Source organism: Schistocerca gregaria, chromosome 6 (genome assembly GCF_023897955.1).
Source record: "Schistocerca gregaria isolate iqSchGreg1 chromosome 6, iqSchGreg1.2, whole genome shotgun sequence".
NCBI classification, from domain to species: Eukaryota; Metazoa; Arthropoda; class Insecta; order Orthoptera; family Acrididae; genus Schistocerca; species Schistocerca gregaria.
Window position 1 is genome coordinate 99,312,991 of NC_064925.1, and position 21,763 is coordinate 99,334,753.

Consider the following 21,763-nt stretch of genomic DNA (forward strand, 5'->3'; position numbering starts at 1 on the left):
GCCGCTTCTTTCACAAAGCTGGTCGCATGCACTTCTTCTTCTTCAGAGACGCTAGGACGACCTGCCCGATGCATGTCTGCCACAGTCTGCCAACCTTCGTTGAAGTCTTTTACCCAGCGTGCCACTGTTCTCCACGGCATTGCCGATTCCCCGGACGCCTCTTAAAGATCTTGATGACACTGTCGTGCTGTACGACCTCTGGCACATTCAGTCTTGATCCAACTCCGTTGTTCCTGTTCAGAATACATAGTGGCACCGTTACGTTAGACCGCTCGCTCACAAGTGACTGTTTCTCCCTCGATTGTTGCGCGCGCCTGTGATATGGGACTGGCGAGTCCATTTGCTCGGAGGTAAGGTAGGCATGTCAGCAACGCGTGCTATCAGCGACAATAGTTGATTCCACTGCATCGTGTCTCCACAGCAGTGTTGCCACTATTTGAGTTCCAACCTACGTAGTTAATTTGCCGTCCGATGTTACATTATTAAATGCTAAACATCGCTGAATGATGAACTTTTATTTAAACTTTATGCACCACAAAACCACAAACGGAAAGGTGAAAAACTAATTAAGCATATCTTTATCCAGTTTACTGCTCCACTACAATGTTACACATATGATCATCTTACGACCAGTAATTTAACACTTTCTCATTAAATAAACCGACTGGGATAATACACAAATCGCTCATGCTGACGCTAATCTTCAGTGTACATAGTAGAGATGGGTAGCTCGCGAAACGAAAGGAACGGTTCACCAAGATGAACGAAAAGACCGAGGAACGAATTCCAAGGAACGATCGGTTCACAGTTCACTTCGGTCGCGGCGGTCTACCTATAGTTCCCGGGAACGAGGAACGATCTGTTCATAGTTCACTTCGGTCGCGGCGGTCACTTCGGCAGTTCTCGTTCCAGCCTCGGTCGCGTGCTCGGTCTCTCTCGGCCGCACTCGTGTTTCTTCGCACGACCACCTGTCTCAGTTCCACTGCCGACTGCTCCTAGTTAGTTCAGTATCCAGTCGTTCGTTTCGTTCACTGCGCTCGCCTGTTTTACGTGTGTTCCAAACTGTTCTTGCTCTTGGTTCTGGCTACTCAGCGTCCACGACCGGTAATCAAAAAGTATTTTATAGTTACGTAAGTTACATAAAAATTACGTTGTATGTAATAGGTACGTCTTTTTAGGTAACAAAAGGGCATATCAGCTCATTTCATTATATCGATGAACAGCAGAAGACATACTTATAACAAGGCAAGTTTTTTTTGTTATTCATATGTTTTTGGTTTCATTGACTTGATTTAGCAGCTAACTTTCACTAATTTGCTTAATTTTTAGTCTAAGAAAATTCATATAAAACGATTTTCGTGTATCTTTCATATACAAAACATTACATTTAGGAAGCCTTTAATTATTTTTAAGTTTGGTTGTTTCCAATTTGCATTACTTGCTAGTTTGGTTACCTTGAAAAAAATGAAAAAAGGAAAAAAATGGGTTGTGGCTCATTTTGGCTCAGTAGAAAAAGCGGTGCCTCTCCATTTGAAAAGACATAGATTGCCATAAAATCATATTTACTTATTATCTCAAAAACATTTCTTCAGAAGGAGCTTTCAAACCAAAAACTTTATTACTGCGAACTTTATTATTATTATTATTATTATTATTATTGCATTAACGTTAATAATGCAACATAAAAACCTAATTTTTACTAAATGACTCAAGTATGAGAAAACCACATTTTATTTTATGTTTCCATTAAAGTCTCTACTTCGCCTACGAACTCAGAGACAATGTGAAGTATATACAAGGTGTAAATGATTATTCTTTACAACGTAGCACAGCTACGTAGTGAAAGTCGAAACGAAGAATTTTATACAAGACACTTGTGGTCTATTAAGTTGGGAAACAGCCACCAACAGGTTTACAAGACTACATGAGCTATAGCCCATGCGCGTCGCGTGAGATTTTCATGTTCTCTTCTCCAGCTCTCTACACATCGTCATCGATTGTTTCGGAGTAGTTGCTTGCATTAGCTTGTTATTTCTTCACAGCCTAATTATTACATGTCTGTCTGTTTTTTGTATCTGCTCGTAACGGGCAACACATAGTCCGTAATTGGCGAGCAGTCTGTACTCGGGGCCGGTTTTCCGTTCGTCACCCTATATTATTTCCCTGCGATCAGCCGCACAAGGCTATGGTTGGCTAAACGACAGGTCCTGCAGAATCACAGAAATTACTTCTAAAAGTGTGTAAGAATTCCGTAATGAATAAAAACTCTATACTCCAGGGGGGAGGCAAGTGCCCCCTCTTGGTGCCCTCCATCCTTTAGTCACCTACACTAAGAGTTTTCAGGTTTTCATAAGAACCATATACCAAGCACAAATGAACGGAGAACGAGTAAAAATGAACGGTTCCCAAAAAAGAACGATCAGCAGTGAACTAGTTCCCAAGGATGAACAGGTTTGCCCATCTGTAGTACATAAGGAGGGAAATCCTGGCTTTGGTACTGTGTGTATACGTACTAAAACTAAATTCCGGACCAACAGGCTTGGGAAGGCTCAATGATAGCTATGGACTGGCGTGTCATTCTCAGCCGATAGGCGTCACTGTATGCGGATATGCAGGGGCTCTTGGTCAGGACACCGCTCTCCGGGCCGTTGTCACTTTTCGTGGCTGGGACCGCCACTCCTCAGTCACGCAGCTCCTCGTTCGGCCTCACAAGGAGTGAGTGCACCCCAGCAGACCCGGACTATCACCCATCCAAGTGCTAGCCAATCCCGCTGGCGCTTAACTTCGGTGATCTGACGGGAACCGACAATACCACGGCAGCAAGGCACTTGGCATGCATATGTGCACCAGCTTTTGTTAATTTATTGACTATTTTCACTATTAATGTCAATAACTTCGTTAACAATTGCTTTATGTACATGGAATAATTTTTGGGAGTTCCTCTCATTACTGTGATTTCAGTACTATTCCTAAATTTTTCGTAGCACGTTTGGAATTGGTTTTTGTGTTTTTAGGGATTATTCGATGCTACAGTTCTAACACACTCAGAACCTTGCCATTTTGCTTTGCGTCCTGTAGCACTCGGAGGCACAGTTTATCCCAACTGCCACGTGATTTCCAAATAGCAAGCACACTAGCACCAGACAGCCAAACAGCCACCCCATATCCTTTCACAGCTCGCTGCAGGTCTCAGAACGCTGCTCGGTGTACGGCCAGTGTAGGAGATCGCTCCCCACACCATGATGCCGGGTGTTGGCCCTGTGTGCCTCGGTCGTATGCAGTCCTGATTGTGGCGCTCACCTGCACGGCGCCAAACACGCATACGACCATCATTGGCCCCAAGGCAGAAGCGACTCTCATCGCTGAAGACGACACGTCTCCATTCGTCCCTCCATTCACGCCTGTCGCAACGCCACTGCAGGCGGGCTGCACGATGTTGGGGCGTGAGCGGAAGACGGCCTAACGGTGTGCGGGACCGTAGCCCAGCTTCATGGAGACGGTTGCGAATGGTCCTCGCCCATACCCCAGGAGCAACAGTGTCCCTAATTTGCTGGGAAGTGGCGGTGCGGTCCCCTACGGCACTGCGTAGGATCCTACGGTCTTGGCGTGCATCCGTGCGTCGCTGCGGTCCGGTCCCAGGTCGACGGGCACGTGCACCTTCCGCCGACCACTGGCGACAACATCGATGTACTGTGGAGACCTCACGCCCCACGTGTTGAGCAATTCGGCTGTACGTCCACCCGGCCTCCCGCATGCCCACTATACGCCCTCGCTCAAAGTCCGTCAACTGCACATACGGTTCACGTCCACGCTGTCGCGGCATGCTACCAGTGTTAAAGACTGCGATGGAGCTCCGTATGCCACGGCAAACTGGCTGACACTGACGGCGGCGGTGCACAAATGCTGCGCAGCTAGCGCCATTCGACGGCCAACACCGCGGTTCCTGGTGTGTCCGCTGTGCCGCGCGTGTGATCATTCCTTGTACAGCCCTATCGCAGTGTCCGGAGCAAGTATGGTGTGTCTGACACACCGGTGTCAATGTGTTCTTTTTTCCGTTTCCTGGAGTGTACAATAGATACAGCATATCTTAATGCAGTTGCATATTGTTGCACAATATTGTAACACAGGTCGAGAAAGGCTCTCACGATTTGTTTCGTAAATGCTAGTATGATACAGCATCACACTGGTAAAATGGGATCTGCCATAGTGTACAAAACAGCTACAACCTCTTGAATTATAGCTTCTGGTTGTTGTTGTTGTTCTTGTTGTGGTCTTCAGTCCTGAGACTGGTTTGATGCAGCTCTCCATTCTACTCAATCCTGCGCAAGCTTCTGCATCTCCCAGTTCCTACTGCAACCTACATCCTCCTGAATCTGCTTAGTGTATTCATCTCTTGGTTTCCCTCTATGATTTTTACCCTCCACGCTACCCTCCAATACTAAATTGGTGATCCCTTGATGCCTCAGTACATGTCCAACCAACCTACCCCTTCTTCTGCTCAAGTTCTGAAACAAACTACTCTTCTACTCCAGTCTATTCAATACCGCCTCATTAGTTATTAGATGTATCCATCTAATCTTCAGCATTGTTCTGTAGCACCACATTTCGAAAGCTTCTATTCTCTTTTTGTCCAAACTATTTATCGTCCATGTTTCACTTCCATACATGGCTACACTCCATACAAATACTTTCAGACACGACTTCCTGACATTTAAATCTGTACTCGATGTTAAGAAATTTCTCTTCTTCAGTAACTCTTTCCTTGCCATTGCCAGTCTACATTTTATATCCTCTCTACTTCGACCATCATCAGTTATTTTGCTCCCCAAATAGCAGAACTCGTTTACTACTTTAAGTGCCTCGTTTCCTAATCTAATTCCCTCAGCATCACCTGACTTAATTCGACTACATTCCATTATCCTCGTTTTGCTTTTGTTGATGTTCATCTTAGATCCTCCTTTCAAGACACTATCCATTCCGTTCAACTGCTCTTCCAAGACCTTTGTTGTCTCTGACAGAATTACAATGTCATCGGCCAACCTCAAAGTTTTTATTTCTTCTCCTTGGATTCTATTACCTACTCCGAAATTTTCTTATGTTTCCTTCACTGCTTGCTCAATATACAGATTGAATAACATCGGGGAGAGACTACAACCCTGTCTCACTCCCTTCCCAACCACTGCTTCCCTTTCATGTCCCTCGACTCTTATAACTGCCATCTGGTTTCTGTACAAATTGTAAATAGCCTTTCGCTCCCTGTATTCTACCCCTGCCACCTTTAGAATTTGAAAGAGAGTATTCCAGTCAACAATGTCAAAAGCTTTCTCTAAGTCTACAAATGCTAGAAACGTAGGTTTACCTTTCCTTAATCTTTCTCCTAAGGTAAGTCGAAAGGTCAGTATTGCCTCACGTGTTCCAGTATTTCTACGGAATCCAACCTGATCTTCCCCGAGGTCGGCTTCTACTATTTTTTCCATTCGTCTGTAAAGAATTCGTGTTAGTATTTTTCAGCTGTGGCTTATTAAACTGATTGTTCGGTAATTTTCACATCTGTCAACACCTGCTTTCTTTGGGATTGGAATTATTATACTCTTCTTGAAGTCTGAGGGTATTTCGCCCGTTTCATACATCTTGCTCACCAGATGGTAGAGTTTTGTCAGGAGTGGCTCTCCCAAGGCCGTCAGTAGTTCCAATGGAATGTTGTCTACTCCGGGGGCCTTGTTTCGACTCAGGTCCTTCAGTGCTCTGTCAAACTCTTCACGCAGTATCGCATCTCCCATTTCATCATCATCTACATCCTCTTCCATTTCCATAATATTGTCTTCAAGTACATCGCCCTTGTATAGACCCTCTATATACTCCTTCCACGTATCTGCTTTCCCTTCTTTGCTTAGAACTGGGTTTCCATCTGATCTCTTGATGTTCATACAAGTGGTTCTCTTATCTCCAAAGGTCTCTTTAATTTCCCTGTAGGCTGTATCTATCTTACCCCTAGTGAGATAAGCCTCTACGTCCTTACATTTGTCCTCGAGCCATGGCTGCTTAGCCACTTTGCACTTCCTGTCGATCTCATTTTCGAGACGTTTGTGTTCCTTTTTGCCTGCATCATTTACTGCATTCTTATATTTTCTCCTTTCATCAATCAAATTCAATATTTCTTCTGTTACCCAAGGATTTCTACTAGCCCTCGTCTTTTTACCTACTTGATCCTCTGCTGCCTTCACTACTTCATCCCTCAAAATTACCCATTCTTCTTCTACTGTATTTCCCCCATTCCCTTCAATTGTTCCCTTATGCTCTCCCTGAAACTCTGTACAACCTCTGGTTCTTTCAGTTTATCCAGGTCCCATCTCCTCAAATTCCCACCTTTTAGCAGTTTCTTCAGTTTTAATCTACAGGTCATAACCAATAGATTGTGGTCAGAGTCCACATCTGCCCCTGGAAATGTCTTACAATTTAAAACCTGGTTCCTAAATCTCTGTCTTATCATTATATAATCTATCTGATACCTTTTAGTATCTCCAGGGTTCTTCCATGTATACAACCTTCTTTCATGATTCTTAAACCAAGTGTTAGCTATGATTAAGTTGTGCTCTGTGGAAAATTCTACCAGGCGGCTTCCTCTTTCATTTCTTAGCCCCAATCCATAGTCACCTACTACGTTTCCTTCTCTCCCTTTTCCTACACTCGAATTCCAGTCACCCATGACTATTAAATTTTCGTCTCCCTTCACTATCTGAATAATTTATTTTATTTCATCATACATTTCTTCAATTTCTTCGTCATCTGCAGAGCTAGTTGGCATATAAACTTGTACTATTGTAGTAGGTGTGGGCTTTGTATCTATCTTGGCCACAATAATGCGTTCACTATGCTGTTTGTAGTAGCATACACGCATTCCTGTTTTCCTATTCATTATTAAACCTACTCCTGCATTACCCCTATTTGTTTTGTGTTTATAACCCTGTAGTCACCTGACCAAAAGTCTTGTTCCTCCTGCCACCGAACTTCACTAATTCCCATAATATCCAACCTTAACTTATCCATTTCTCTTTTTAAATTTTCTAAGCTACCTACCCGATTAAGGGATCTGACATTCCACGCTCCGATCCGTAGAACGCCAGTTTTATTTCTCCTGATAACGACATCCTCTTGAGTAGTCCCCGCCCGGAGATCCGAATGGGGGACTATTTTACCTCCGGAATATTTTACCCAAGAGGACGCCATCATCATTTAATCATACAGTAAAGCTGTAAAGCAAGGCCGTTTTAGTTAATGTTGCAAGGCCAGATCAGTCAATCATCCAGACTGTTGCCCCTGCAACTACTGAGAAGGCTGCTGCCCCTCTTCAGGAAATACGCGTTTGTCTGGCCTCTCAACAGATACCCCTCCGTTGTCGTTGCACCTACGGTACGGCTATCTGTATCGCTGACGCACGCACGCCTCACCACCAACGGCAAGGTCCATGGTTCGTGGGGGGAGCTTCTGGTTGTCGAACGCAAAATGAATGTGTTTCTTTTTTCAACATGTGAGCCGATGGCATGAAAGACTGTATTCTCCAATGTTATTTTATGTGTCTGAAATGTTTGTAATACACACGTGCATGACAGTTTCTTTACAGACACTGGACACAAGAGTTGCTCTCAGGTCATGTAATTTGTTCATCAAGCTGCAAGAAATTGCTCAATATAGATCTTTTGTTTTCTTTAGAGTTTAAATTCTCGCCTTTGCTTTACTCCAATGACGGTTTCGAGATAATAAGGACAGTCTGCAACAAAATAGTTGAAGCTTTTTCACTGGTTTTACACAGGTTGGCGATGTCTCTGCTGATCGTTCGTGATCAGTGGTGGCACACTTCGTTGGACATCACAAAATAATGAGATGGGAATTGTATCCTACAGTCACTCGTAAAAACTAAACTGATTTTGCTTATAAACCTAAAAGAAAGAGGAATTTGCCTATTTTTGAGGAAAGTGGACATTTATTATCATCGGAATTGTGTTTTCCTTTTTTGATAGTTGCTTTATTATAGGAGTCGCATTGATGGCAAATACAAATGTTACGGTCCAGTGCTCAGCATGGTGTGTTGGCCGCATTCCTTAAGAGGCCGTGGCTGCTCCTTTGGACATTCAACCCGCGATCAGGACAGCCCTCATTTATCATGGTTTTGTTCTGAGGGATGCCGGCGTCGTGCTCTATGAATGTGCAGCTTTTGTCAGCTTCAATAACACTGGCCACCCAGCAGTATACTTGCTAAGGCGCATTGTTTTGTGTTAGTAGAAAAGCCAACACCGTGCTACGAGTGGAGGCGGAAATGCACGCGTTTTAGCTCACGCAGGCTGGAGGGAAGAACTATAGCGGCGTGAGGTCTGGAACATGACAAGGATTGAGAATTCAGAAAGCGGACGTAAATAGTTTGATACTTAACTTTAATCCATTAATGATGAACGTCGCGCTTGACGGTACATGATTCCCAATATTATCTGTTCAGAATACATTCTTGAATATAGGAATTATAGTAACTAAATATGGCGCCTTGCTAGGTCGTAGCAAATGACGTAGTTGAAGGCTATGCTAAAATGTCGTCTCTGCAAAAGAGAGCGTAAGTAGACAGTGAACCATCGCTAGCAAAGTCGGCTGTACAACTGGGCGAGTGCTAGGGAGTCTATCTACACTAGACCTGCCGTGTGGCGGCGCTCGGTCTGCAATCACTGATAGTGGCGACACGCGGGTCCGACGTATACTACCGGACTGCGGCCGATTTCAAGGCCACCACCTAGCAAGTGTGGTGCCTGTCGGTGACACCACACATTCTACTGAAGACACTGTGGTATGTGGCTGCGGTCGCTTTAGGCGGAAGGCTTCCTGGTTTACAAGCAGCTCACTTTCAAAAAGCCATCTGGGGCATCCTCTGGAGGGGCGGTGTGGTTATGCTAAAATTCCCTTTTGTGTTGTCTAAGACCATCACGTCAAGGCATGCCGCATACTACGGAGGATGACGGAGAGCCTGGTAAGGCGAGCGGACGCAGAGGTGTGACAGTGGGGCTCAGAAAAACAGCTTAGGGCCTCGATTTTCGGCAGTTTGTGGTTGAACATAGAGGAGAGCGCACGTTCAACTACAACTCCCTCTGCAGTCCTTTAGGACGATGATTTTCCCCAGTACGTGTGTTGCATTATGACTTGTTCATTATGAGCAATGGTTTTTTCACGACAGTTTCGAAGTGTGATTAGAACTGTGACGCATTTTTCCATCAGTTGTGGTAATGTGTATTGGCTTGGGTTACCTGGGCTGCATGGTGATTTTTGAGCAAGTGTCTGTAGCGATCTCTGATGATAAACAACGATAGATACTGTATGCTTACAGATAATAAACTTTTAAACTCCTCTATGTGGTTACGGTTACTAAAAGCCACACCACAAGTTGGAAAACGGGGCCAAATTTCTAGTAGTTCACTGTCGAGTTCAGATTTTCACAAATGTTTTATTCATATCTAATAGAAACTAGCAATACGGTAATTAACAGCCTTTTAAACACGCCGCTAACGGCAATCAAGTAATTTATAGCAATACAACAGTCTTTAAAAAAAATTAAACAACACAGAAGCTAGCAGTACGGCAATAAATTACCTTTTAAAACACGCCGCTAACGCCAATCAAAGTAATTTATAGCAATAAAACAATTTTAAAAAATTTAAAGAACATTAGTAAACAGGCTACTAAAGTAAATACAGAACTTTGTTAATAAAGTACGGTGAGGTAGTGAATCTAACAACGCCGACATTAAAAAAATTAAACAGGTCTCAGCAAACACACGATTAATGGCAATAAAAGGAATTTACAAACTTGGAGGAATTTAAAAAAAATTTAAACAAATGTGCACTGGAATATAATTAGAACATAACAGATATGACGGACCCGTGTAAGACGGCCCCAAATCACTCACTCAGGGATGCTGACCAATTTAAATACGCCCGTAAACACAATTGCCACTCTCAGGCTGGTCACTGCACCGATTTTTAGCCAGCGAAAACTTGTCATAAGATGGCTTAACTTGCTGACAGAATTAGAGCTAACCTTTTGCAAGGAAACGTTACACCACACAGTCCTGAATGAGTGACCACATGATCAACCAACAAGAAGCATGAATTTACTCATAACCCACGACAGAATAGCGAAACAATTAAACTGCCAAAACTACACCTCCCATCGGACAGCAACGAGAGGAGGAGGAAAGATCACTGTCTTCAATTACACCGGTGCCAGGGACAGGAAACCCGGTCGCCGGAGGCCACAAGGCAGAAGAGACGCTGGTTACACAAAATTATTACTTAATGATTAAACCTCCGACGAACTTAACTTGCGATTATGCTCGAACAGGCAGTACACGACCTCCGATGACAAGGATCCACACATCCGACCGCGCGACAACACGCTGTCAAGGCAGTTCACGTCTTCTCTGCGACGTTGACTGCTAGTGACCGCTCCTTCATGTTAGGTGTCTCCTTTTAAACTCCAGTGTTGAAACGGAGGATTTAAAGAAGCTTGTTAACGTCCCACCAAGGCGAAATGAACAGCGGGGAGCTCTTCCGTCAACTCGACCCGCTCGTTATACACAACCGACATACATCACGCGGCGACTCGGTACAACCGACCACGCCTGCTCTGTGCTGGAGAGCCACACTGCTCTACCGTGTCCACCACACTCTCTCTGCGCGCAACCCCCTATTTCCGCACCACCACTCGAGGTTACAACTGGTCAAAGATCTCACTTCCTCCGTAGCAGTTTCCCGGAAGCAAAAACGCAGATATCGATAGCAGAGGGAAAAGACAACCAAGCTGCCACTTAATGACAGACAACATATAAAACAAACGTGTCAGGGGAAGAAAAGGAAAACCAATGCAATCTAAACACAAGGTGTAGCACGAGTCGATACACGGCTCCAACACCAGTCAGTATCAAGAAGGCACAGGGCCAATCACCTTGTGTAACAGATATTAAACATCCCGGGCGATGCTGGGCACTGCAGTTATCGGTAGTTGTTACACATGCACCATCTTACATTGATTTATGGAAGTGTAGAAAGGAGTCTGTATATGGACAGAATAATCACCGAAGTTACAATAAAGGTTTTAGGAACCTGTGGCACTGTTCTTGAGAATAGATGGTTTATAAAAGATGTGTGTTCGTGTCCTCATTATACAGGGTGTCCCAGCTATCTTGTCCACCCAAAATATCTCTGGAACAATAACAGCTATTGGAATACGACTTTCACCGGTATCAATGTAGGGCTGGGGCCCATGAATGTACATATTTGGAAACTTTCTTAAACAAAAGCATATGTGTTCAAATGGTTCAAATGTCTCTGAGCACTATGGGACTCAACTGCTGTAGTCATCAGTCCCCTAGAACTTAGAACTACTTAAACCTAACTAACCTAAGGACATCACACACATGCATGCCCGAGGCAGGATTCGAACCTGCGACCGTAGCAGTCGCACGGTTCCGGACTGCGCGCCTAGAACCGCGAGACCACCGCGGCCGGCGCATATGTGTTTTTTTAACACAGACTTATGTTTTTTTTTTTAATTGGACCTCCTATATTTTTTCTTCAGCAATCCGTAGCATGGCAAAGCACATACACAATGGCGTTGATTGCATCGCAATATTCCCATTACATCCCGAGATATTGAGACGCGAAGTTGACGCTTGAAACACCCGACATGCGCTGCTAGCGCACGTCCTGAGGCTCACGCGTGAACCCCATGCTGCCCGTAATCGCAGCAGGATGGCAGCAGACCGTATTATTCGTTTCGGACCTATTGATAAGTATAGACGTGTGATTACGCATGTCAATCACATCGCGATTAAGGGCAGCAAGGGGTTCACGCCTGAACCTCAGGACGTGCTCTAGCAGCGCATGTCGGGTGTTTCAAGCGTCAACTTCGCGTCTTAATATCTCTGAATGTAATGGGAATATTGCGATGCAATCAACGCCATTGTGTATGCGCTTTGTCATGCTATGGATTGCTGAAGAAAAAACTATAGGTCTATTTAAAAAACATAAGTTTGTGTTAAAAAACACATATGCTTTCGTTTTAGAACGTTTCCAAATATGTACATTCATTGGCCCCAGCCTTACATTGATACCGGTGAAAGTCGTGTTCCAATAGCTGTTATTGTTCAAGAGATATTTTGGGTGGACAAGATAGCTGGGACACCCTGTATAATCAATATTACGGCATTACATACATTGGCTTGTCGTGAAATCGGAAGGATCGACAATTAGCTGGATGAGAGATAGGACCCATAACTGCTTCCCATTTCATGTGGAAGACAATAATATCTGACTTGAACTTCCACTTAATTACAACACAGTGTTTGACACCTCTTACCCAATAAGCGCTACAGTCTGGAACCGCGCCACCGCTACGGTCGCAGGTTCGAATCCTGCCTCGGGCATGGATGTGAGTGTGATGTCCTCAGGTTAGTTAGGTTTAAGTAGTTCTAAGCTCTAGGGGACTGATGACCTCAGATGTTAAGTCCCATAGTCCTCAGAGGCATTTGAAGCACTAGTCTACGAACTGTGTACACGCACCCTACATATTCCTTGCTATCTCACCTCAGGCTGAAAAGTGCTTGTGTCCGATTCACGGTAGAATACAACTGAATTCTAGATTAGCCTTATCAGAGCCGAGAAGACACGACCAGATGAACCAAGTCAGATATTTTCACATGTAGCTGTGGACATTAAACACTCCTCTACGTACACATATTGTAAGCTGGCGCTTTGTTTTGCTCTTTTCTGCTGATGGTTAAGCCTGAGAGCTGAACGTATAAGTGAAAAATTTTGCACAACGGATTTTATAACGCTGATTTGTCGCCCTGACACTTATACGCTCTCCGGAAGGGTAAGCTTATCCTTTGCTCTATATGTGTACGTTAACTAATCGTATGCAAATCTGATTAGTTTCTAACCATATCCTCAGTATACGCTGGAATCTTCAGATGTGCTGAACTGCCTCCACCAGTGGTGGTGGTGGTGGTGGTGGTTAGTGTTTAACGTCCCGTCGACAACGAGGTCATTAGAGACGGAGCACAAGCTCGGGTTAGGGAAGGATTGGGAAGGAAATCGGCAGTGCCCTTTTAAAGGAACCATCCCGGCATTTGCCTGAAACGGTTTAGGGAAATCACGGAAAACCTAAATCAGGATGGCCGGAGACGGGATTGAACCGTCGTCCTCCCGAATGCGAGTCCAGTGTGCTAACCACTGCGCCACCTCGCTCGGTGCGCCTCCACCAGGTGGTTGCAAACATGAAATACACAAATAAGGATATAAAGAAATGACAAAGGAAAGTACTAGCTATGAAATGATACACTCAGTAGTTTTAAATTCTTTACTCTTCTGCAATTCACTCTATTCAAGATTACACAGTACGAGCAACATTACAGTTCTGCCTATTCACAGTTGGTAATCGCTCTGTCTGGCACTGTCCTGTGATATATAATCGCGGTCGTTAATTCAAGCACGGAATACTGACATCAGCTATGGCAATTGCAATTATATTTAGAACTACACTCGTGACTAGCAACGTGAAGCCTCAGCATAGAACGAAAAAGACACGTGATCAGCAATTTACTTTACTTCCCTCGCACAACCACTACAGTGATCTGACGCTCATCGCTGCAAAGGTTCTCGGCTCAGCGAGATAACATAAATTCTACTTCACCAAAAGCTTCCGTGGGCACCTCCACGCCTGCCGTGGAACACCAGACGATCCTCAGGCTCTCGATACAAGTCCTCTGTCCCAGTAACGAGGTCACACACCTTGCCAGGACCAACCTCTCTCCTCGACGCTCCAGGAACAAGTCTCTCTCAGTCGCTACGCTTTTTCGTAACTCCTGTTCTTTTTTCTTCCCCCTTTTAATGTGTGTGGCCAACTACGAGGGCTATCCACAAAGTATATTACGTTTTCGTTTGTGTCCGTTAGGGGCGCGGCTAGCGCGGCCATCTTGGTGTCATGGCATTCCGCCGCTCAGTCGGCATCCTGCAGTGCTAGTGAGAGGTTCGTGCTGTACTCCGTTGAGTTACTGTGACAGTTTGAAATGTCAGCGTTAATTGAAAAATGCCGCGAAGTGTGAAGTGCGTACTGTAATAAGGTTCCTGACTGCAAAAAACTGTACACCGATAGAAATCTATCGGCAGCTTTGTGAAGTGTATGGGGACAACATAATCACTGAAGGTGGGGTGCGTCGACGAGTCATAAAATTTAAAAATGGCTGAACTAACGTTCACGACGAAGAGCGAAGTGGAAGACCCAGCATAGTGACTGCCGAACTTGTCGAAAAAGTCGATGCCGCGGTCCGTGAAATCCGTAATTTCACAATAACGGAACTCTCTATGAGTTTTCCACAAATTTCACGAAGTTTGTTGCACGAAATCATTACCGAAAAGCTTGGTTACCACAAGTTTTGTGCAAGATGGATACCAAACATCTTGACAGAGATTCACAAAAATCTGCGAATGGCTGCAGCGTTAACGTTTTTGGACGCTCACGAGAAAGATGGCGACTCATTACTCGATCGCATCGTTACTGGTGACGAAACATGGGTTAAGCATGTGAACTGCGAGACAAAATTGCAGCCAATGCAGTGGGGGCACACAAATCCCCCCCCCCCCCCCCAAATCCCAAGAAATGCATGCAGACAATGTCGGCAAGGAAGGTGATGGCGACTGTCTTTTGTGACAGAAAAGGTGTGATTTTTGTGGATTTCCTGGAAAGAGGCACTACAATAAACTCTCAAAGGTATTGGCAAACTCTGCACAACCTCAGAAGAGCAATACAAAACAAGCGCAGGGGAAAGTTGGGCTCAAAGATCTTGCTAATTCACGACAACGCCCGGGCCCACACGGCAAATGCCACTCGTGAAGTTCTCGAATCTTTTAAGTGGGAGTTGTTTCTTCATCCGTCGTACAGTCCCGACCTGGCACCGAGCGACTTCCACTTATTCCCAGCAATGAAGAAGTGGTTGGCTATGCAGCATTTTGATGACGACGTACAGCTTCAAGAAGAGGTAACCACGTGTTGAAGGCGCAGGCGGCCGAATTTTACGACGAAGGAATTTCCAAGCTCGTCCATCGATACGATAAGTGCCTTAATTTAAATGGCAGCTATATAGAAAAGTAGTATTTAAGTGTGGCTTTCATCTGTATATAATTTAAAAAATTCCAATACTTTATTTATTTTTAATTCCAAAACTTAATGTACTTTGTGTTGCTGGAAGGCGTTCGTTTCTGAGCGCCGATCCAACCTCATTTTTGCAACCGACCTAAGCTTCTAGAAGCTTCCAAACTGTTCCAGAAGCTTCCGCTCCGGCCGTTAGGAAAACCACCTACACGCCGCCACGCGTTTTGTGAGCGAGCCCCTGTGTCTTCTCCTTGTGCTCGGCTACGTGGCTCGCGCTAAGCCGCGGTCCACCCGCCTGTGGTTTCCAGGGTAGCTTACGGGCGCTGTTGTCTTCAGCTCTCAGGCCTGCGTGCCTCGCTTGTGTCTCTCCCGTTCTCCTGCCAGACTCCCGTCTCCGTTCGCTTCACTATCGCCCAACGTGCAGATATTCTGCTACAAATTAAGATCCCTAGCCGATGTCAGTATTGTTAATGGTATCCTGTCTCGATGTTTATACTTCCGGAGTGGTAGTTGTAATGTCTCTCAAAATGATGCCACCTTACAATATATAATTACAGATGAACTTCCTGACGCGTGGTGTGTAGTGTGAAGTACATGGAAACATATAAAGACAATAGTTGTAGAACAGCCTTGTAATTTTCGTCAGTTGCTAGCGGGAGACCACTTGTCACGCATTGAATACAATACCAGAAATCGTGGCGTGCCACGTGAAAGACCTAAGAAGCATGACGAACCTCACGATCCCCCCTCCCCCTCCCAACTCTGGCTCCAAAAATAAGTGCAACTCGGTAGAAATGCTGCTGAGGTCGTCTCCGCCCGCCTTGACAGACTGACATTTTATCCGGCCGTTCCTCCACAGTGCTTGCTTTTCTGTCGCAGGCACTGCGCGCTTCAGCATCCCCTCGTGCCAGATTCGGGGCGAAGTCGGCGACCCGTGCAGCCCCATCAGCCAGCCGCGCAACATGTCCGTCAGCTACCTGGATGGGAGCGTCGTGCAACTGATCGACGTCTACAGCGTCGTCTGCGCATGCGCGCCGGGTCTGCTGTGCAGTCCGGACTCGGCCACCTGCGCGGACCCGCTCGCCAAGCAGTCTCTCAACGAGCTCGATGACTGATGGTCCTCGGACAAGAGTCTACGATTTCATAATACGTCTGAAAGAAAAAAGGCCTTGTCTTTTTATTCGCTTGATAAAGTACCGCGCAAGCCTTTGAGACTTGTTTAAAGAAACTCTTGGACGTACACTTCGACTAATTTCACCTGAATCTCATTCTTAAATTTCATGTTGTATCCACGACATAAAAACACATTCTTGACATTACATGTCCTCAAAATCTCATTCTTATATTTCATGTTGTATCCTTGATATTATAACACATTCTTGACATTAGATGTCAACAATATGAGCGTGCATTCTCACTTTTTCTTTAACACTGATCTCTAATGTTTCCCATGTTACTGTTTATAATGATCCCGTTGATATCAAAACTTTTACCTTTCGTGTAAATGATTTTTTTTAAAATAACTACTTCCTTCACTTCTACTGAAACCCACTTCTTAACTAATCTAATTCACAACAAACACTAAATCACTCTAGTTCTCCTTTCCCCGTCAACTACCCTTTATTGAAATGTAGCGATATTCCAAGAACCACACGAATCAATCTCTGTTTTATTCTTTGTTTGATCCTAGGTTTCTATTAAGTGCGAGGTTTCTGTGCTTCGTTTCTCTTTACGTATCTTCTGTGATTTTATTTTCCAAAAGGAAAGGATTTATGCATCTCTTTCTTTATAAATTCTCTAGTTTCGTTACCTTATTTACTATCGTTGAAATTTCTCCTACTGCTTGTAAATTATTCGCTGCTTCTGATCTCTATAAAGCGAATGTATCGCTGACTAATAAATATCTCTATTCAGTATGCTGAAAGTATACAGATTTTTACACTCTAAGTAATCTCGCGAAAATATTAAATTTGTCTCCTCACCGTACACTTCTAATTCCATGATGGATGTTTATTTGACTACGTCCATTGCTCGATCACTAATGAACACACATAATACGTAACTAACGAATTATGAGTTCATTTTTTTCTTGTATAGTTGTGCTTAATATTGAGATTATTTTATTGTAAATATGTCATGTACTTTTTATGTACTTTTGTAGTTGGACGCTGCAAATAGAAATGATGAGTTATGCTTAGTCTGCAATTATTTGCTACATCCTACTTCAGTAACTGTATATCTTGTACTTTTCTCTGTATATCAAAGATAAATGTGTGTGTGTGTGTGTGTGTGTGTGTGTGTGTGTGTGTGTGTGTGTGTTGTGTGTGTGTGTGTAGGCAAGTTACAGAAGGGTGCTATCTTCTTCCTGATTTCATTTAAGATGAAAGAACCTATATTGTTTGCCTGCCTCTTATTAATATTCCTGTGCGCAGCTGCGGACTGATACGCAATGGTTTAAGTTTTACTACAATTTATTCTACACTGTGTTAGTACATACCTAACAAGGAGTGTTTCAACACGGAGTGACATACTTCAGGTGTACAATTTTTATCGTGTTTTGCGCAGTTATCTGCTGTCCTAAAGACGGCGAAAGTTTTCTGTCGCCGTTCACCTCAGATTTGAATGGTTTCTGTGCACTTGGTCACTCAAGGAGATGAGACCAAGTTATATGTAATGATACCACATTCCTAGTTTATCCCATTGGTTTATGAGGAGAGCATCAATCAAAATCATATCCTCGCTCTAAAGGGGAAGGGGTGTGATAGAGGACAACTCTTAGTACTGTGGTGGTAAAGCGAGGGATGTAAGAAACAAAACTTACTTTCTTACAAAATAAAGATGAAAACAATTGACAAAATCTGCTTATGAGTCACGAAAGATATTCATACAGGCCCTTTACGCTGAGGTGACAAAAGTCATCGGATAGTGATACGCACATATGCACAGAGCAGTGGCATCGCGCACACAAGTTTTGAAAGGGCAGTGCATTGGTGGAGCTGTCATTTGTGAAAAGGTTTCCACCGTGATTATGGACGCACGACGGGACTCTGAACGCTGAATGGTAGTTGGAGCTGAACGCTTGGGACATTCCGTTTCTGAAACCGTTAGGGAATTCAATATTCAGAGGTCCGCCGTGCCAAGACTGTGCTGAAAACACCAAATTTTCGGCATTGCCTTCACCACTGAACACGCAGTGGCCGACGGTCTTCACTTAAAGACCGAGAGAAGTGGCGTTTATGTAGAGTTCGTAATCGCCCCCCTCCTCCTTTCTCTCTCTTGCTCCGTCGTCGTCGTCGTTTTCATCTTTTCTCCTCGGCTGTCCAAACCCTCTTCCTTCTTCCTTCCTCGTACCGCGGCTATATCTCAGGGTTTCCGACAAAAGGGAGGGAGAAGGGGACACGTATGTGGTTGATCACGATGACGTAGTGCTGTGTGTGAGTGTCACCCTTATCTCCGCATTGGGAAGATTGATCACTAAAGCTGAAGCATTTCTCTAAAAAAGGTAAGTGCTCTCTTTTCCAAAAGGTGAAAATTGTAGTGTAGACTATAATGTTTATCGATCTACTAAATTGATGGAACAGGCCACAGTTTATAAAATTCCAACTTCGAATGAAGTTTATTGATCCCAAGAGGCTGAAACAAAACTCATCCGTTCCAAATGTCATTCACAACGGAGTAGTTAGTTTTCTGGTGTGTGTATAGTGGTCACCAATGATTGAAATGATCGTTCCGGTAATTCCATTACAATCTGTTAGTTGGTTGTTATTGTTGTTGTGATAGTCTTCAGTACTGAGACTGGTTTGATGCAGCTTCCCATGCTACTCTATCCTGTGCAAGCTCCTTCATCTCCCAGTACCTACTGCAACCTACATCCTTCTGAATGTGTTTAGTGTATTCATCTCTTGGTCTCCCTCGACGATTTTTACCCTCCACGCTGCCCTCCAATACTAAATTGGTGATCCCTTGATGCCTCAGAACATGTCCTACCAACCGATCCCGTCTTCTGGTCAAGTTGTGCCACAAACTTCTCTTCTCCTCAATCCTATTCAATACCTCCACATTAGTTATATGATCTACCCATCTAATCTTCATCATTCTTCTGTAGCACCACATTTCGAAAGCTTCTGTTCTCTTCTTGTCCAAACTAGTTATCGTCCATGTTTCACTTCCATACATGGCTACGCTCCATACAAATACTTTCAGAAACGACTTCCTGACACTTAAATCTATACTCGATGTTTCCTTGCCATTTCCAGTCGACATTTTATATCCTCTCTACTTCGACCATCATCAGTTATTTTGCTCCCCAAATAGCAAAACTCCATTACTACTTTATGTGCCTCATTTCCTAATCTAATTCCCTCAGCATCTTCCCGACTTAATTCGACTACGTTCCATTATTCTCGTTTTGCTTTTGTTGATGTTCATCTTTTTGCTTTTGTTGATGTGCATCTTATATTCTCCTTTTAAGACACTATCCATTCCGTTCAACTGCTCTTCTAAGTCCTTTGCTGTCTCTGGTTGTTAATCAATGTAATAACCAAACGACTATTCCGTGATAAATGTGTGTCGTATTCAAACAGTAAATCAAACCCCATTTACTGTAACCACCAAGAACGATTACTATAAACTCCAATAATTATTTAATAATTATTACCAAGTTAATGTCAAGGTATTACGGGGAGTATCAATTAACCCTTCACGCGACTATAATGAACGATAGCCTACCGCGTATCTCAAACTTCGCCCTGTTATTTTTAGAGTCCGCGCGCGATCTGTTTACAACAGAGTTTGGCCATGGCTCTCTAGATTGTTTTCCAAACCAACTCCGGATTATGGATTATCAGTTTTAGGTCAGAAGTCGTAATCTTTTTAAAGAAAAAATCACTCATAACACAGTATTGTGATCCGCTATATCAAAATACAACCAAATTACCTATTGATTCTTATACAGTGTCAATCGCTCAGCAAAGATGGCACTACAAAAGAAATCTCGACTTGAGATGACGTCACGCGTTACTGCCTGTTCTGACTCTCCAGCTCTCACATGACACAAAGTATATCTGACTTTCATGTACATACCGACAAGGTTATTGCTTAAAGATTTCGTGGGCTACACGGACGATTACCCATGTAATGCCACAAGTTGTTAGTGCTAACAGACATGCAATGCTGCTTGAAGTAACCACAGATATCAATGTGGGACGTACGACGAATGTATCGGTTAGAACAGTGCTGCGAAATTTGGCATCAATGGGCTATGGCAGCAGACGACCGACGCGAGTGTTTTTGCTAACAGCACGACATCGCCTGCAGCGCATCTCCTACGCTCGTGATGTTGGATCCTAGACGACTAGATAACAGTGACCTGGTCAGATGATTTCCCATGTCAGTTGGTAAGAGCTGATGGTTCAGGAAGACGAAACGTCATCGAGTAAACCAGAAGCAGTATCAGGCGTTCCTCAAGAAAGTGTTATCGACCAGCCGGCCGCGGTGGCCGTGCGGTTCTAGGCGCTGCAGTCCGGAACCATGGGACTGCTACGATCGCAGGGTCGAATCCTGCCTCGGGTATGGATGTGTGTGAAGTCCTTAGGTTAGTTAGGTTTAAGTAGTTCTAAGTTCTAGGGGACTGATGACCAAACATGTTAAGTCCCATAGTGCTCAGAGCCATGTGAATCATTTTTGTTATCGACCCTCTCCTGTTTCTGGTCTAAATGACATAGGAGACAATTTGAGCACCCCTCATAGATGGTATGCAGATGACGCTGTCATTTATCTTCTTAAAAAGTCATCGGAAGATCAAAACAAATCGAAAAAAAAAAACGATTTAGACAAGATACCTGTATGGTGAGAAAAGTGACAATTGTCTCTAAATAATGAAAAGTGTGAAGTCATCCACATGAGTACCAAAAGGAATCCGCTAAATTTCGGTTAAACGATAAGTCACACAAATGTAAAGGCTTTAAATTCAACTAGGCACTTAGGGATTACAATTATGAATACGTTTATTTGGAACAGTCACATAGATTACGTTGTGGGGAAAGTAAACCAAAGACTGCGATTTATCAGCAGAGGGCTTAGAAAATGCAGTGGGTCCATTAAAGAGCTTGTCCGGCCTCCTGTGGATTACTACTGTGGGGTGTGGGATCCGCATCTGACGGCAAAACAGTTCAAAGAACGGTAGCTCATTTCGTATTATCGCGAAATAGAGGAGAGAATGCCATGGACATGATAAGTGAATTGGGCTCACAATTATTAAAACATAAGTGTTTTTCATTGCGGCCTATCTTCTCGTGAAATTTCAATCACCAACTTTCTCCTGCGATTGCCAAAATATTTTGTTGGTGCCCACTCATATAGGGAGAAATGATCATCACGATAAAATAAGATAAATTAGAGCTCACACATAAACGTTTAAGTGCTCGTTTTTCTCGCACTTTTCGAGTGTGAAATGGTGCAGAAATGGCTTGAATGTGGTTCAATGAACCCTTCGCCAGGCACTTAACTTTGAATTGCAGAGTAATGATGCAGATGTAGAAAAGAACTTAATGATTCCAAAGAAACATATAATTGGCAG

General features: G+C 43.9%; 1 protein-coding gene across 2 annotated transcripts in view; it reads left to right on the forward strand.

Moving 5' to 3' along the window:
• The window catches only part of LOC126278520 (astakine-like), a 113,574-nt gene extending 96,191 nt beyond the window's left edge, over nt 1-17,383 (forward strand). For both annotated transcript variants that reach the window (XM_049978687.1, XM_049978685.1), the window contains one exon: nt 16,066-17,383. In XM_049978687.1, the coding sequence (XP_049834644.1) occupies nt 16,066-16,301 (236 nt within the window). In that variant the 3' untranslated portion in view covers nt 16,302-17,383. The remainder of the gene's footprint in view (nt 1-16,065) is intronic.
• Nucleotides 17,384-21,763: the final 4,380 nt, after the last annotated feature.